The sequence below is a fragment of the Neovison vison genome, chromosome 2 (assembly GCF_020171115.1).
Source record: "Neovison vison isolate M4711 chromosome 2, ASM_NN_V1, whole genome shotgun sequence".
Taxonomy (NCBI): domain Eukaryota; kingdom Metazoa; phylum Chordata; class Mammalia; order Carnivora; family Mustelidae; genus Neogale; species Neogale vison.
Genome location: NC_058092.1, coordinates 239,896,449 through 239,913,048, shown reverse-complemented (window position 1 = coordinate 239,913,048; position 16,600 = coordinate 239,896,449). Strand labels below are relative to the sequence as shown.

The 16,600-nt window shown below is 63.7% G+C and overlaps 1 protein-coding gene across 1 annotated transcript in view; it reads right to left on the bottom strand.

Moving 5' to 3' along the window:
• The window catches only part of KNDC1 (kinase non-catalytic C-lobe domain containing 1), a 59,842-nt gene extending 44,259 nt beyond the window's left edge, over positions 1-15,583 (bottom strand). The window contains 3 exon segments of the mRNA XM_044240770.1: positions 7,534-7,592; positions 8,210-8,408; positions 15,494-15,583. Coding sequence (XP_044096705.1) covers positions 7,534-7,592; positions 8,210-8,408; positions 15,494-15,580 — 345 coding nt within the window. The 5' untranslated portion in view covers positions 15,581-15,583.
• Between the last annotated feature and the right edge of the window lie 1,017 nt (positions 15,584-16,600).

The window sequence follows — 16,600 nt, the reverse complement described above, 5'->3', positions numbered from 1 at the left end:
AGTAGACAGTCACCTGCAGGAGAATGAACGTGGACCGTCTCGCTCCACCTACAAAATTAACTCAAAATGGATGAAGGACGTGACGTAAGACCCCAAGCCACAACACTCCCGGAAGAAAACACAGGGAAAAACCCTAAGACATTGGTCTTGGCAATGACTTTTTGGACGTGACACCAAGAGCAGAAGCAACAAAAGAAAAACAAGTAAGTGGGAACGACGTTGCACGGCAGAGGAGACGGGGCAGCCCATAGAATGGGAGAAAGTATTTGCAAACCATCTGTCTCATAGGGAGTTAATCCCCCCAATTTAGAAGGAACTCCTACAACTCAAGAGCCAAGAAATAATCTGATTAAAAAATGGGCAGAGCGGGCGCCTGGGTGGCTCAGTGGGTTGAGCCGCTGCCTTCGGCTCAGGTCATGATCTCAGGGTCCTGGGATCGAGTCCCGCATCGGGCTCTCTGCTCAGCGGGGAGCCTGCTTCCCGCTATCTCCCTCTCTGCTGCCTCTCTGCCTGCTTGTGATTTCTCTCTGTCAAATAAATAAATAAAATCTTTTAAAAAAAATGGGCAGAGGAACTGAAGAGACACTTTTCGAAAGAAGACGTCCAGATGGCCAAGCAGACCGAGAAAAGATGCGCGGCGTCACTTCTCATCAGGGAGATACACAGCCCAAGCACAAGGAGACGTCACCTCCCACCTGTGGCTGTGGCTTTACCAAAAAGACAAGAGATAATACGGCGAGGATGTGGAGAAAGGGGAGCCCTGCGCACGGCTGGAGGAAACGCAACCTGGTGCCGCCACCGTGGAAAACAGACGTTACAGACGGAACTACCACACTCTCCGGCAATTCCACTTCTGGGTACATACCCAAAGGAAGTAAAATCAGGGTCTCAGGGATGTGTGTGCGCCCACATTCGCCGCAGCTTTATTTACAAAAGCCAGGACGTGGAAGCAGCCCGTGTCAGCCTTTGGATGTATCGGTAAAGCGGTGCTGTCTAAGGGCGTCTGGGGGCTCAGTCGCTAAGCCTCTGCCTTCGGCTCAGGTCATGCTCCTGGGGTCCCGGGACCGAGTCCCGCATCGGGCTCCCTGCTCCGCGGGAAGCCTGCTTCTCCCCCTGCCTGCTGCTTTCCCTGCTTGTGCGCTCCCTCTAATAAATAAAATCTTTAAAGGAAAAAAAAAATGAAATGCGGGCTAGAGATACCAGGGAATCCGATTCGGCTGTGAGAAAGGAAGCCTTTGAGGGCATGACGCTGCATGAAGCGAGTCCGACAGAGAAAGAGAAACACCGTCTGATCCTACTTCTGCGTGGAATCTAAAAACGCCGAACGCGCAGACACCGTGCAGGGCCGGCTGCCAAGGGCTGGGGCTGGCGGAGACGGGGAGGCGAGTGAGCTCCTGGCATCGGACGCGTGGCTCAGTGACAGGGCAACAGGTACTGTGAGGCTGTTCAGAGACCCCAAGTGTTCTCTCAGCGAGAAGAAAAGGTGACGGCACGACGGAGGTGCTAACTAACCCACCAGGAGGGTGAGGTTTGCAAAACACGAGCGTATGCCATCGTTCGTCGGTGCGCAAACTCACACCACGTGAGAGGTCCGTTAGTGTCCGGAGAGCTGGGGAGCTGCTCAGGGGCAGGGGCGGGTCTGTGCCCTCGTCTTGCATCTTGATTCCTCGTCTTTGGAAAAGTGCTGCACTTCGCATTTCCGGCCGTACTCACTTCAGACTCTCTACAGTTGTTGCTAACACAAACGAAACACTTTCCATTTCATCTCCAACCGGTAGTCACCAACACACAGAGAAGCTACTTGTTTTGGGGATGTATGTTGCTTTCAGCTGGCCTCTCGGGTCTCTTATCTGTGATTTCCCACCCGAGTCTCTTAGATTTCAGGCCCACAGACTTGTCACCCAGACAGGGCAGCCCTGCCCCCGACCTCCCGCACCTGTCCCTGTTGGTGTCCCGCCACTTGCCCGGGCCCGTGGGCCACTCCCCCACCTCTCACAGAAGACACTGAACCCCCAGCCCTGGTCCGCATGTGGAGGGCAGCCTGCCCGCCCTTCTCACACACTGACCTTGCCGATCACACCCCAGGTCCCCTGCCTGGGCCCCCACACAGCCAGTGTCCGGGGCCTCCCGAGGCGCCAAACTGAAGTCAAGCTGCGGCACGGACTTGGGGCAGACGCCATGTCTTAGGGACCCTGCTGGTGGCTGATGCTTGGGGTGGAAGGAAAGGTGAACCCTATGAGCCCCCACCGGTAGGGCTCCAGCCAGGGCCGAGAGCCGCGAGCCTGCCCTGAGCACCACCCCCATCTCAGCCCTGAGAATAAAACCTGCCTCTGTTCCTGCAAGGTGAGGGTATCTGCGTCTGCCCTTTACTCCCCTCCAGGAACAACAGGGGCCATCCGTCCGGTCCCCAGACTATGTAGTCATTCGGCCATCGACCCCCACACACATGCATCCAACCACCCAGCCGCCCACGCGCCTGCGCCCCGGCCCCCAGCTGCCCACGCGTCTGCCCACACGTCCACCCAGCCGCCCACCCATCACTCTGTATCTGTGAGAGACAACACGCCGACAAACACACTCAGTGCCCGTCGGATGACGCCGTTCTCGACGTGCTGCCAATGCAGGCAACTTTGCCACTCAAGGCCTTTGCACATTCCCTCCTGTCTGTCTTGGGAAGCCCTTCCTGGTCTGGATCTGGCGAAACCCTACTCACCCTTCAGGTTCCAACCTGAACATCACTTTCTCAGAATGGCCTCCAGGGACTTTTGAGCTGGACGTGGACCCTGTCGTCTCCTTGAAAGACCCCATCCTCCTCTCTCAGGACCCAGCCCACTGCCCACATCAAGTTTGTCCCCTGGGAGACCATGAGCCCCAGGGAGCAGGAGTCCACCTGCTCTGTTCCCCGTGAGGCCTGACACACACGTCGGAGGACGAGGGACAGTCCTGGTGGGTGGGGGTGTCGATGTCGTCCTGGGGCCCAAATATGCTCACGGTAAGTCCGTGAGGGTCAGGGGCTTGCCTGGGGCAGGCCTTGAATGCTGGCCATGGTCATCGTTTCAGCTTGGGGAACGAGCCCATCTCTGAGGCATCCTGGGCAAAGGCTGGCATGTGCAGGGGATGGTCCCGGGAGGGCCGGCTTCCACGCATCTGGGGATTTGGGGAGCCTGAGGCATTGTCCCAGCAGTGGGTAGGGCTGTGGGGCGGGGCCATGAGGGGGAATTCTGTGTGAGGAATTCAGGAAAATCGGTATCTTTGCCCCCCCCCCACCGTGGGAGGACAGTGGGCAAGGGTGTGGCTCAGTCTTGACATGGCCGGCAGGCACGGCCCGGCAGGCTGCACTCCTGCCACAGTCCAGAGGCCCAGAGGCCAGGGCCAGAGGTCTCCTAGTCAAGCAGCAGGGGCTGACCCTGTCAGGAATGCCCCAAGAAGACACTTTTGCCACCGTGGTCCTCGTGCAGGGGGTCGAGGCCCCGGGCTGCGGGCAGGAATGGGCGCCTGAGCAGACATGGTAAGTCCATGGGACATGTCCTGGGTCTCCAGAAGGCAGCACTTGGGGGGTCCTCACAGCCCCAGCAACAGACACTAGAACGAAGCTAATCCAAGAGCAGAACAGAGACCCTGGGATCATGGGCCCAAGGGGGGACACATGCAAACACTGGGCCCAAGGCGTCAGTACACACCAGCAGGCCCTTTGCACGTGTCACGTAAGGAGAATTGCCACCTCCGTGGGTGGAAAACCACAGAAAATCACCCACTGGGAAATAAGGCAGCTCACAGTGGGACAAGTGCAGAGACGTGACACATTTACGGCTTGGAGCCGCCCCTGGCCGCTGCGGACAGGCAGGAGTGTGGACCCCGTGGCTCGCCTGCCCGGCCCCGCGCCCTGCAGGGAGCCCAGCCCGCGTGCTCTCTGTCTGCGTCGATGCCGGGTCAGGGCTGCTCGGCCTGGGAAAGCACGTGGAGCGGTGCGTGGTGACCGTGTGTGTCTCTGTACGCACGTTATGTCTCCAAGACAAGTCAGGAAAAACTCAACCCCTTCTTGAAGAAATCCCTGGGGGAATAAAATAAACACTGGGAAGTGGAGGCTGGTACCAGGGCCTCCTGGCCCGGTGGGCAGGACACAGCCAGACCCGTGTTTCGAGGGAGACTCATGGGCTTGGAGAGAAACGTTCATGTGGAAAGGAAGCTGGGCCGGAGGCGGCAGAGCTGAGCGTCTGACTCATGTCAGAGGGGTACTTGCCGAGGAGAAGACAGTGAAAAACGGCAGCAGAAGCCAGTGGAGAAAGAAAACAAAGACCTCGGAGAGATCGTGCGGCACGAGGTGGGGTCTTTGAAAAATGAGCCAAGGGAACGCCCGCCGGGAGCTGACAAGGGCAAGGAGGGAGAATTTAGGTCCCACAGACAGCACGGCGACAAGGGACACGGCAACCAAGCGGAGCAACTGAGAAACAAGGAGAAGTGGGCCAACTGCAGAAACAGTTTACCAGGAAGCTCTCCGTGAGAAGCAGAAAACGTCGCTCCCGTCACCCCAAGTCGAGCTGGCACAAAAGCCTTCCCTCCGAGGACCCAGGAGTCCTGACGAGTGAGCGTGACGGGGCCTCGGGGACGGGGCGCCCCACAGTCGCACGAGCTCTCGTGAGCACAGGAGGGGAAGCTTGGGGCGCTCGCACGGCCTGGGACGGTCCTGCCCCTACGTGGTCCGACGCGGCCCGAGACGCCACGGTAAGCGTCTGCAGGGACTGACCGGGCGCTAGGATGAGCCGCTTTAGGTGTTTCTAGGCAGGAAGGAGGGAATTAACGTCAGAAAACAAGTACGCGGGCCCCTGGGGGGCTTAGGTCATGATCTCAGGGTCCTGGGATGGAGCCCCTCTTGCTCAGTGGGGAGCCTGCCTCCCTCCTCTGTGTCGCCCCCTGCTTGTGCTCTCTCTCTCTGACAAATAAATAGATTAAATAAAGTAAATATGTAAACATTAAAAATCTTAACGGTCCTTTCAAAGGACGCAGAAGCACTTTCGTGACGCCGGAGGTACGGCCACGGCAGAGAACTGGCCCAGAAGGGCCTCGCGCGGCCAGCACCGCCCTGGCTGGGGGAGGGGTGCAGGGAGACGCCGCTTCCAGAGCCCCGGCCCAAGCAGGAGGCGCGTCCCCCGGCCCCGAGCAGGAGGCGCGTCCCCGGGGCCCCGAGCAGGAGGCGCGTCCCGGGGGGCAGACAGCGGACAGGGAGCGGAAACGGGACACAAACCCTTCGCACGGGCTGGTCAGCTAGAGAGAAAGACTGAAGAAGCTGCGGCAACAGTACACGGATTCAGCGCGGCTGGACAGAGGATTCAGGTGTTACAGGACTGTGCTCTGTAGACCAGCAACAAGCCAGAGATGACCACCGAGTCAGCACGCGAGCCGAAATGAGCAAATTCCTGAGACGCAACTAGTGAAAGGCTCCAGACTCCGACGCAGGGCCACTGGGGTGCTGAACGGAGGTGGTGAAGGGCTTTATGTAGAAGACCCGGCCCTACAGAGACCCTCCTCCCCAAAGGGATGCAGAGGGCACGCCCGTCCAGCAAAATGCCAACAGAGCTTTTCGCGGCACTGGGTAACTCATTCTAACATTTATGCGCAAGAATAAAGACCAAGAGGGGCGCCTGGGGGGCTCAGTGGGTTGAGCCGCTGCCTTCGGCTCAGGTCATGATCTCAGGGTCGTGGGATCGAGTCCCGCTTCGGGCTCTCTGCTTAGCGGGGAGCCTGCTTCCCCCCCCCCTGCCTCTCTCTCTTCCTACTTGTGATCTCTCTGTCTGTCAAATAAATAAATAAAATCTTTAAAAAAAAAAGATTAAAGACCAAGAATAGTGAGAATATTTCTGAGGAAGGACAGGGGCGGGCGCCCTCCCAGGGAGGTGCTCGGTCTGGGGCTGGGCTGGACGGGCCCTTCCTGCTGCCGGGCCCGTCGCGTGTGTGCCCACGGCCAGCACCCGCGGGAATGGGCACCCGCACAGGAAGGGAGGAGCTGGGTCCTTACCTCCCACTACTGAGAAAACCACCATCAAGCAGTTCGGTTGTGAAGAGCCAAATTTTAGAATTCCTAGTAGAAAATATCGGCAAACCTCCATTAGACCTCAAGTTTCGGAAAGTCTCTTAATGTACGTGAAAACCTGTTCTGTACGCTAACGTGCAAGGCTGACCGTTGTGTTTAAGTGAGCTCGGGTCTGTGCGTCGCAGGGTCTGTCCCAGTTCCAACCGCCGACACAGGCAGGCGTAACCTGCCCCAAGAGAAGCTCTCGGCCACCCGGTCATTTCCGGGAGGCGAAGGGTCACGCCGGCTGCAGCGGGACATTTACCCTCCGACTCCGCGGGCGCAGATACAGGAGGAGAACGCCACAACGACACGGAAGACGGGGAGCAGGGGGTCCGCGGCACCTGCCGGCGGGAGAGCACTCAGGGGCAGCCTGCGTCCGAGACCGTGGAACAGCGTCTGCCCCGCTGCGTGGCCCTCCCGTGGCCCTCCCGTGGCCGTCCCGTGGCGGGTCCACACCGGGAGGGGCTCTCGCCCAGATCGACCGAGGGTGCGCAGAGCGGCACTAATGCCCCACGAGCCGTGGGCTGCACGTGACCCTCCGCTGGGTTCAGACGTGTCATCCAGAAGCACGTCCAGAACTTTCCAGAGAAAGTTCCAGAAGATAACACGCAGCGACACTCTTCTTAGAAGGTGGGAACCAGCACACACCCAGCAACACTGCTGTTAGGACCAGCCCCGCAGCACGGAGGCGGGCGGCTCGGGGGGACCTTCCTTATTCCCGGAGTTCGGTTCCGCGCTGGCTCTGGACTTGGACCAGCAGGCGAATCCAGGGAGTTTGTGCGCAGACCGGGGCTGGGAACCACCACAAGCCAAGGCCCCAGGCTCCGGTTCTGGCCCCGGAGGCCAGGGCATCTGAGAGGCCTGCTCCACCAGTGACCCAGGGCCCTGGGGTCCTGCCCGCCCCGGAGCACGGACCAGACCTATGCCAGCTTATTACAAAGTAACACGGAGCCCCGGAGGAGCCGACCCTAAAACTTAACCTGATGTCGCTGAGCTCTTGGGTCTTCCTAGGATTTTTGTGTTTGTAGCGACCCGTTCGCAACCGAGTTCTTCTCCGTCCCTCTCAGACTGCGGGCTCCGCGGCAAGGTCCGCTCTGGGCGCCCCCTGCCGCGCTGCCAGGCCTGCACACAGGGTGCCCGGGGGTGATAACCTCAGCCCGGAGCGAGACCGTCGGGAATGCTCCCCCACAGGCCGCGATGCCCGCCCGCCGCCACTGGCAACTCCGGGCACGTCCGACCTGCTCCACGTAGGCAAGTTCGCACGCGGGAAACGCATTCGACGATAATGACGAGCGCGTCCAGATGCCAAGTTGCCGCCGGGGACCCTGACTCTGGCAAAGGGGGGTGCTCCGAAGGCGGCCCCCCACCCCCAGCCCGTGCCCTGCACAGAGGCACACCAGCCTTCCCCGTGTCGGCCTCGCACGGCAGCCCGGTGAGGGTGGGGCCCGGCTGCTGCCACCCACCTCAAAGGTGTTCCCGGTCACATCGAACTCCGGGGGAACAAAGGCACCCTCGGGGTCATCTGGGGAAGGAAAAGAGAAGGCCTCGGATCGCACACGGACAGGGCCCACGGGGAAGAGGAAGCCCGCCCACCCAGGGTCAGGAGCCATGGCCTCCTGCTCACCAGGGGCCCCGTCCTGCCCCCCCACCTCCTTCTGTCCCGGCGTCCCTGGGGACTGCGTCGAGCGTCAGAGGAAACAGTGCACGTTCACTGGAAGCCCAGGGAAGCCGTCCAGAGGGGAAGCAGAGGGTTTTCCCGGCTCCCAGAAAGGGGACTGGAGGCACAGGCTGGGGAAAGTCGGGCCTTCTGCTCAGGCCCTCCCTGGAGCAGGGCAGGGGCTGTGCGAGTCCTGGAGGCGGGGCAGCCAGTGGCGGCCTCCTGCCCTCTGCTTCATGCCCCACATCCACTCACTGCGGGCCGGTGGCCCAGGGTCTCCAGGGCATGTGGGCCCCTCGCAGGTCCCCCGCAGGAGCCGGGTGACGCAGCCCGTGGGGACCTCCCACTCCTCCTCCCTCAGCGCGTTCTTGGGGCTGGAGACACCACCAGGGTGGCCGCTGCAATCAGGGGTGGGTCGGGACCCCGTGTCCACGGCCTCCCCGCGGGCACCTGCTGCCACCCCTGCGCCGCCCCGGGCTCACCACTGAGCTGCTCCATGAAGCACACGTTCCCGCTCGTGTTGAACGCCAGAGTGTCCGGTGTGATGCACAGGGTCTGGAAGATGGCCGTGTGGGCAACGCTCCTCATGGACAGGCTGCACTCCAGGCACACGGCCCACGCCTCCTGCTCGCTGAGGCCGTGGTCCCGCAGGGAGAGGATGTCGGCCAGGGACACATTCTCCTGCCAAGACAGGCTGCGGCTGAGGCAGGTCTGGGGACAGGCCCGGGCGCAGCAGGCCCTCCTCCCTGGGAAGGGCCTGGCACCACGGCGTCCGCACTGATTCTTGGGAAGCAGACAACACGCGGCAGGATTTCACTTCACATCAGACACAGGACTGTGGGCAAAGGCTCTAGAAAAAAGCCACCCCGGGAGTCACCCACCGCACTGTCCCCTGGATGCCAGAGGCCACAGAGCATTTGGCAGAACAACCGGTGTGCTCTTGGGAGGCATGTTCACTCGGGGGGCTGGGACCTAGCACCTGGTCTCAGAAATCACGGCCTCCCCACGGCCCCCGTGTCCAGCTGGGCTCTGTACCCCGACCCCACCAGCTCACACACGGGGCTCAGTGGGCATGTGGGGGGCCTTTGCTTCTTTGGGTTGTCGCAGACGGGCGAGGCAGTCACCGGGGGAGACAGAAGCACATTCGTGCCGGGAAAGCTCGCAGCCCAGCCAACGTGGGGTGAGCGTTTGACAGAACCTGGGACACACAGCGACACGTGGATGGGATGGCGGAGCGGCGGCCCCGACATTAGCTCGGGCAGGGCACACAGAGGACCCGACGTCACCGTGGTCCCTCCCCCAGGGCCAGACCCCAGGCCTCCCTGTGACCAAGGGGAGCGGTGACTGTGTCACCAACACGCACAAGTGCACCTGAACCCACACACGGACGCATGGTCACATGCACACACAACTCCCGGGCAGGCGTGCACTTCGGGACGCACCACGTGGACACACACACACACACACACACACAGCTCTCCCAGGGTCGCAGACGCATAGCTCACATGTGCGCACACACGTGAGTTCCTGCGCCCTCCGTGGCCGTGCCACACGGCCTCACGCACACGCAGACACACGCTCACAGCCGCATGCTTACGTAATGCACAGTTGTGCACGGCCAGGCACCCACACACTGACTCACACACACTCCCATGTGCGCTCACACCGTGCATGTGCCCCGAGGATGTGCACACACATTCTCCCGTGAGACACCTCGGATCTCCAGGCCCGAAGCTGGCAGGCAGTTCATGCCCCGGTCACCCCACTGTGCCCGTGTGTCTCTGCTCCACTGGCCCATGGTGGCCGGGGGAGCCAGAGCCTGGAGGGCGCACGCAGGTGGGGTCCGGAGAGGTGGGGGGAGCAGGGCCAATGGTGCAGAAGCCTGAGCTCCCTCCTGCCCCGCCTCAGCCGCCCCACCGCTCCCCGCACACAGGGCTGTTCTCCGAGCGCGGCCCAGCTGTCTGGTCGGGAAAAGTCTAGCTCAAGCCGTCGAATCTCTCCCGCCTGCACTGCGGGCAGGGATCCCCACCACCACGGGCAAGGGGGACAAGGAGCCGCAGGAAGGAAGGAAGGAAACAAATCGGAGGGTGAGTCTCATGGCACCTCGGCTAAGCCTCGGGGTTCAGCAGAGAGGGGGAATGGGAAGGGCCCCCGGGGACTGGGTGGTCCCGTGCCCACGCGGCTCGGCACCGGCCACCGCCTGCTTCCTCCTCAGAGCTCACCACGGACCCCGTCAGTCCCCAGGCCCTTCCAGCTCTCTCCGCGGGGTAGAGGGAGAAGGGAAGGACAGCCCGTTGGAAGCTGCTTCAAGAAGGGGCCCCAGGTTCACGCGGACCCAAGAGCAGAGAGCCGCTAGCCGGCTTCCCACAGCGCGTGGCCCTGTGAGGAGGGAGGTCGCAGCTTGGGAAGCAGAATGAGCGCATAAAGCAGACTGGGCCGTGGAGGCGGCTAGCAAACCCGAAAACCTCCATTTCCCCGCTTCCTGGCTGTGTTCCCGGGGGTCATGGATAAAACTTCTCCCCTTTCCTTTTTTTTTTTTTTTTTAAAGATTTTGTTTATATTTGACAGAGAGAGAGAGAGCGAGAGAGGGAACACAAACAGGGGAGAGGCAGAGGGAGAAGCAGGCTCCCCGCTGGGCAGGGAGCCCAATGCGGGGCTCGATCCCAGGACCCCGGGATCGCAACCTGAGCCGAAGGCAGACGCCTAACGACTGAGCCACCCAGGTACCCCAAAAGGTCTTTCTGATTTGGCTCAATCTAGGGGACACTGTGCACTATTTGGGGACTCCCCAGGGTGCCTGTGGGGCCTCATTAAGGAGATGTCTAGGGAGTGTGTACATATGCACATACTTGTGTACGCAACACACCCATGTGCACACCCATGACCATGCACAGGCACACAGAGCACACCAGCCCCACACGCACACACAGGCACACCCGCACACACACGCAGCCCCACACACGCACGTGCACACGCATGAGGTCCCACACGCACAGGCACGCACTAACAAACGACCCAAAGACCCCGTGGTTTGTGCTATTTAGGGAACACACGCTAGCCCACACTGCCTCGGAGCCAGTCCCCACGGCAGGGCCTTGCTCACCGCCGGCTGGTGTGCCGGCAGCGGCAGCACGCGCCGGCCCCCACAGCTGTCGATGCGCCGCCCAGGGAAGGGAGCCCAGGTCAGGGGTGCCCATGGGGCATCTCATGGCCCGTGGCATGTCCTGTTCAAGGCTCCCCCCACCCCGTCCAGCTGAAGGATTTCCCTGTGAGGGGGTGCCTCTTCCTTCCCGAAAGACCTGTAGCCCCCAGCGCCTGTTCATGGTGGGGCATCTGGACAGTTGTCTGGTCTGATGGGTCCCGAGTCACTGCTTCCGGTTCATGGCCGAGGCCCCCACTCACGGACAAGATGCTCTCAGCCCCTCCGGAGCCCAGCTGTGACGGGAAGGCACAATTCAGCTGACGTGGTTCCGGGACAGAGCTGAGATCTGCCACTGGCTTTCCTGGCACACCAAGGTTGGGGGGGGTCTCACCACGTGCTGGGGGACCCTGAGCCACAGACTCCCTGGTCACTTGTCCTCTGGGACCTGACACCCCTCTGTCAGCTCACCCAGAGGAATCACCCTTCCTTGCCTGAGTCCGTGGCTCTAGGAGGGTGGGCGGGATGAACCGCGGCCGGTGGGCTGGCGGGGACAAGAACGAGAGACTGGGAAGCCTGTGTCGTCTGCTCAGGGTCCCCGGCCCATCTCCACCAGAGTCCCAGGGGACGCCCCTTGCCCCGGCCACCCTGACAGACGAGAGCCGTGTGGGCATCCTGCACACCTGTGCCCACCTCCGGACCCAGAGGCTCAGCCGTCAGGTGGGCCCCGCACGCCCCGGGACGCAGACCCTAGTGACCCTCCAGGGCCTGAGGCAGGATGGACAAGAGCATCCCTGCGTGTGGTAGAATTTCAGAAGCAGGTGGCGTGCTGCGGGCAGTAAGGCGGGTCACAGCGCCCACTGATGCCTGCCTGCAGCCTCACCCGTGGGGCGCCCACACACCCGGCACCCGTGACGGCCCGTGGCAGGCCGCAGGCACCGTGACTGCCCACACTGCAGCTGTCCCCTGCCACCGCCAGCACAGCCTGACCTTGTCACTGCTGGGCAGCCTCGGTGGCTGTACATTCTGGGTGCAGACCAAGCCTTCTGGGCAGGCCCCTGGGTCCTGGAACCCCACCTACAGGGTCCTGGGTTCCCGTTCCCCAGGAACGCACCACCTGGGTGGGATGGGGGGTGGGCCTGAGGTGGGAGTCGCCTAAGCCGTAGTCCTTGCGGGACAGGAAGACAGTTGTCCTTCCCTAGAGGTCCTGCAGGCACAAGCTCCACCCCGCCCAGGCCGGGAGGAGGGGCACCCCTCCTCAGCCGGTCCCTGGGTCTCAGAGGCGAGCGCCAGCTTCCCACCTGAGGACCCTTGTCTGCTTATGGCAGAGTGTGCCCCGCCAGGAGAGTCTGGGCCTCGAAGACACCCCACTGCCCCTTGTCAGAGAGGGCATGGGAGCCAGGGTGCCCGCAGGGACCCGTAGGGACCCGCAGGGACCCCTGGACTGCTCCTGCGGATCTCACGTGTACTCTGAGCTGTTCACGTCTTCAACCCCGCAGCACCCTAGCAGGAACTGCCCCCGAGACACGGATCACGGCCGAGAGCAGCTGACACTCTCCAGGCCTGCCGGCCGCTTCCTCCAAGGGACTGGACCCCCAGGCCCGGGGAGCTCTGCCAAGTGCCCTGCTGGGGGCCTTCCACCGGCCCCAAAGTGCGCCCTCCACCCCCAAACTTGGCCCACCACGACGCTTTCCTTGGGTTCCCAGGTGCCTGCTGCCCTGGGCTGTCTGGCCGGGGCCTCACGTGGACCCAGCGGGGCGCCGCGGGAATATCTGTTTCCTCATGGGGCACCCTGGAGTCGTGGGTCCGCCCACCTCCAAACCCCTGGGCCCGGCCCAGCGCCCAGCACACAGATGCCGGAGAGGTGCTCACCGAACTTCGAAGGGACGAGAAATCTCCTTAGACCTCCGGGGAGTCTAGGGAGCAGGAAACACGCCCCTTTCTGGGCCCAAACCGGTGCGCCACCTTCATCCCCAAGCCCGCTCCTGTCCTTGTCCCCGGAAGGCCCCTGGAAGGGGCGCCACCGGCCTCCAGAAGGCCCGCCCCGCCCCCAGCCGCTGCTTTTCCTGATCCCCCGTCCCTGTCCTTCGCTGGCGCCAGTGCAGCCACACGGCCCACAAGAAGCCAGAGAGTGGGCTGGGCGACGCCCTCCACGACCTCGGGCCCATTCGCCACGTGCTCGGGGGGTGACCAGCTCAGAGAATTCTCCAGGGCTTGCACCCGGAGTGCAGCTGCCGGGACGCAGGGAGCGGCCATCCTCCACGCCACCACCAGACGCCAAGCTGCTTCCCAGAGAGGCTGCTCCACGCACATGCACTCCGGCAGGGGGGCGTCCGCCGCACACCAGTCCCCGCCGAGGCGGCCGCCGCCCGGTGTTGGTCCTCACCGACCGGCCTTGTGCAGAGACGCCCGCCGTCAGCGTCTTCCGCGTTCCTCGATGACGAAGTTGAACATTTTTCATGTTTACTGGCCACTCGGCTCTTCTCCAGGGTTACAACCAGTGAAACATTCCAAGGGGCTCCTGGGCAGGGGTGGGGGTGAGCATAGGGTCCCGTGTCTTGGCCTTGCTGTGCAGTCGGCTGTGATCACCTGTGGAACTGCAAACTCCTCTGTCTGTGTCCTGGGTCTGACACCTGCCGTCCCTTCCTGGGGAGCTGCCCCGCGTCTTCTCCGGCCTGGCTCTCTCCAGGGCTCGCGCCAGCGTGCCCCCCCCCCCGGTGACAATGCAGGCTGCCTCCCCCTTCCCCTTACACAGGAGCTTTCCGGAGGCAGCCGGGCTCTACAGGGCTGGAGCTGCACAGCCGCGTCGCTGATGGAGATGTAAAACCTCCGGCACCAGCTGAGCTCAGTGTGCGCCAAGTCTGAACCAGGTGTGTTCGCAGGTACAGGACATCGGTCGGGCTCCAAGGCTCGAGCCTCGACGGGCTTCCTGTTTTACGGGATCATGCCCAAAGACAGTGCCTCTGTCCCCCAGCAGAGGTGCGAGAAGTTCGAAGGGTCCAGCTGAGCTCTCCCAGTGGACGCTACTAACGCAGCGGCTTCCCACTTCACCTGGAGGCCCCGGTCACAGGACGGGGGAACCCCTCGGCCTATACACTATGCATAGCTGCTCTGACCCAGAGAGGCACGAGGGAACCCCAGCCCAGAGAAGGCACCAGGGCACACAGGAGTGCCCACCATGGGCGGGGATCTGGCTTTGGGTCTGGGTCCTGGCTCTGCTGCTCTGTTCACTGGGCACGGGTCGCTGACGCTGCACAGGGCACACAGGTGGCCCTCAGAGGGGGCTGGCTGACCTAGCACGGGTCTGCAGAAGAACTGCGTTCTACACCTGCTTCGGATGCTGACTTCGGAGGTGAGTCTCGAACAGATACGCTGAAATGTGTTCTCTGGGGGAGACTGCAACGGCGGTGGGCTGGGCGCGCCCTTTCATTTTCCATCGAAGCCATAGAGATGCCCAAAGCTCTATTCACGCTCTTGCTTCCCCCCTCTGCAGACTGTCACCAAATCCAGGCCACCATGGTGGGCGTGGGAGGGAGCAGGCAGCGGCAGCGGCCCTCGGCCGGCCGGCCACCGGCGCCCCGGGGCACACTCTGCTACCCAGGACAGCGCTACCCACAGTGTGAACTCCGTCCTTACAGCCGGCTCTCCTCCGAGAGTGGGGGGCAGAGGTGGAAGACCGTGGAGACTGCAGCTGTGGCCCCTATGAGCCCCGCATGCACCAGGAAGCTGGAGGCCCTGTCTCAGCCTTGGCACCAGCCTTGCTCGGCACTGGGGGGTCTTCACCAGCACCATCTGGCTGCAGCCCCTCCCACAAGCATTGCGTGACGCCAGCGCTCCTCAGCCGTGAGCGCAGAAGCCCGGAGATCAGGCCACTCGCCCGCTGGAAGCTTGGAAGGCCCTCCACCCAGACCTCATAGCCTTGGGTCTTTCTGGGGGTGGCTGCATCCTCTGGGGGCCGGCGATCCCACGGAGGGACCTGGCTTGTTCATTTGACCCCGAGCCACAGCCTGTGGGGTGCGCCAGGGAAGCCAGAGCTGCAGGCAAATGGGTTCTGCGGGCAGCAGTCCAGTGAATGACCAGCAGCTCCATGTGAGGGAGGCTGCTGGTCTCTCTGAGCTTGGGTAGGGAGATGCCTCAGGACTCAGGATCCGGAGTGGAGGCCCCTGCTGTCCACTGTGTGCAAGAAGCAGCCCTCTGTCCTGGGGGGCTTTCTGGACCTCCACCCCAGCTCCCCAACCTGAGGGCTGGATTGGGCTCTGCTGGCTGGTGCCTCCCACCGACCTCCAGGGCGCTGGCAAGGAGGAAAACAGGATCCACCTCCTCCCCCTCACCACGCCCCAAACCACACTCGTCCATCCAACATTCACAGTCCGGAGCCCCCCAGCCCCCCAGCCCCCCAGGCACCAACTTCTTCAGTGACCGCCCACGCACTGCTGTCCCAGGGGGGTTCCAGGGGGCCTGCCCTCTAGGAGCGAGAATGTTCAAGGCCGGTTGGGGTTGCTGAGTGGCTGCCAAGACCTGGGCCCCCATAGGGGCCTGCGGGGGGCGAGGGCGCCCTCCCCCGGACTGTGCCTGGAAGGCGGGGAGGGAGGGGGGAGCGGGTCCCACCGCGGGCGCCGGGGCTCACCTCGTCCTCCGGCAGAGTGGGCAGCGGCTCGAAGTCGTAGCCCGCCAGGTCCTTGCCATCGTCCTCGTACAGCTCGGCCGCGTCCATGGCCTGCAGCTCGCGGGCGCGCCGGCGGCGCCTCGGACACACCCGCGCGGGGGCCTCGGCCTTGCGGCGGGGCCCAGGCTGCGGCTGCGGCTCGGGCTCGGCTCCGGCTCCGGCTCCGGCTCCGGCTCCGGCTCGGGTTCGGCTCGGGTTCGGGCTCGGCTCGGGCTCGGGCTCGGCTCGGGCTCGGCTCCGCTGGGGCTCGGGCTCGGCTCCGGCTACGCGCGCCCCGCCGCCATGGCAACGCGCCGGCCCCCCGCGGCCCCGCCCTCGGCGAGCCGCCCGCGCGCCTGCCGCAGTGTCACCCGAGCGGGGACCCGGCGCCTGGGAGGCCGGGGGTCCCCGCGCTCGCAAGGCCTGGCTCAGCTCGGCGGGCGCCGCGGCGCGACTGGGGCTGCGCGCTCCTGGGGACGCGGCCCCTTCTGCGGGCGGCGCGGAGGCGGCGGCCTGTGCGCGGCGGGAGCGGTTCGGGGCGGGGCCCCTCGGGTGTCCTGAGCGACGCCCCCGCCCCCTGCTGCTGGGCTCCCGAGGCCGAGGGCCGGGCGCACGGCTGGGGGCACTCCCGGGGGAGGGGGAGGGAGCCGCTCTGGGTGGGTCGTGGACAGTCCGCCGGGGCGCTCCTGTCCCTCCCCCGCCGCCCCGGGGCGGGGCTGCCGCAGTCCTCGCGGGGGCGGGGGGTGGGGGTGGCGGCTGCAGAGGCGCGGGGGTGGGGGTGGGGCGCGGAGCGGGGAGCGGGCGGGCGACCGGGCAGGCCGGGTCTGAGCAGCGGGGGGCCTGGCCCGCCTCCTCCTGGAGCGAGGGTTCATGGGATGTAGGGAGCAACAGTTAGGGTTTCATTCTGACCTTGCCAGGCAGCCTTGGGGCAAAGGAGACCCAAACACCAGAGGACACCTGCCCACAATTCAGCGGTCCTGCTGTCGCCCCATGAACCCCTTCCTTGCCCCGCTTATGGTCCAGTGGCTGGATTCGGTTCAGCACCGTGTGAGCCTTGCCCCAGGCTGGGCCGGAGGTTGTCTGAACGTG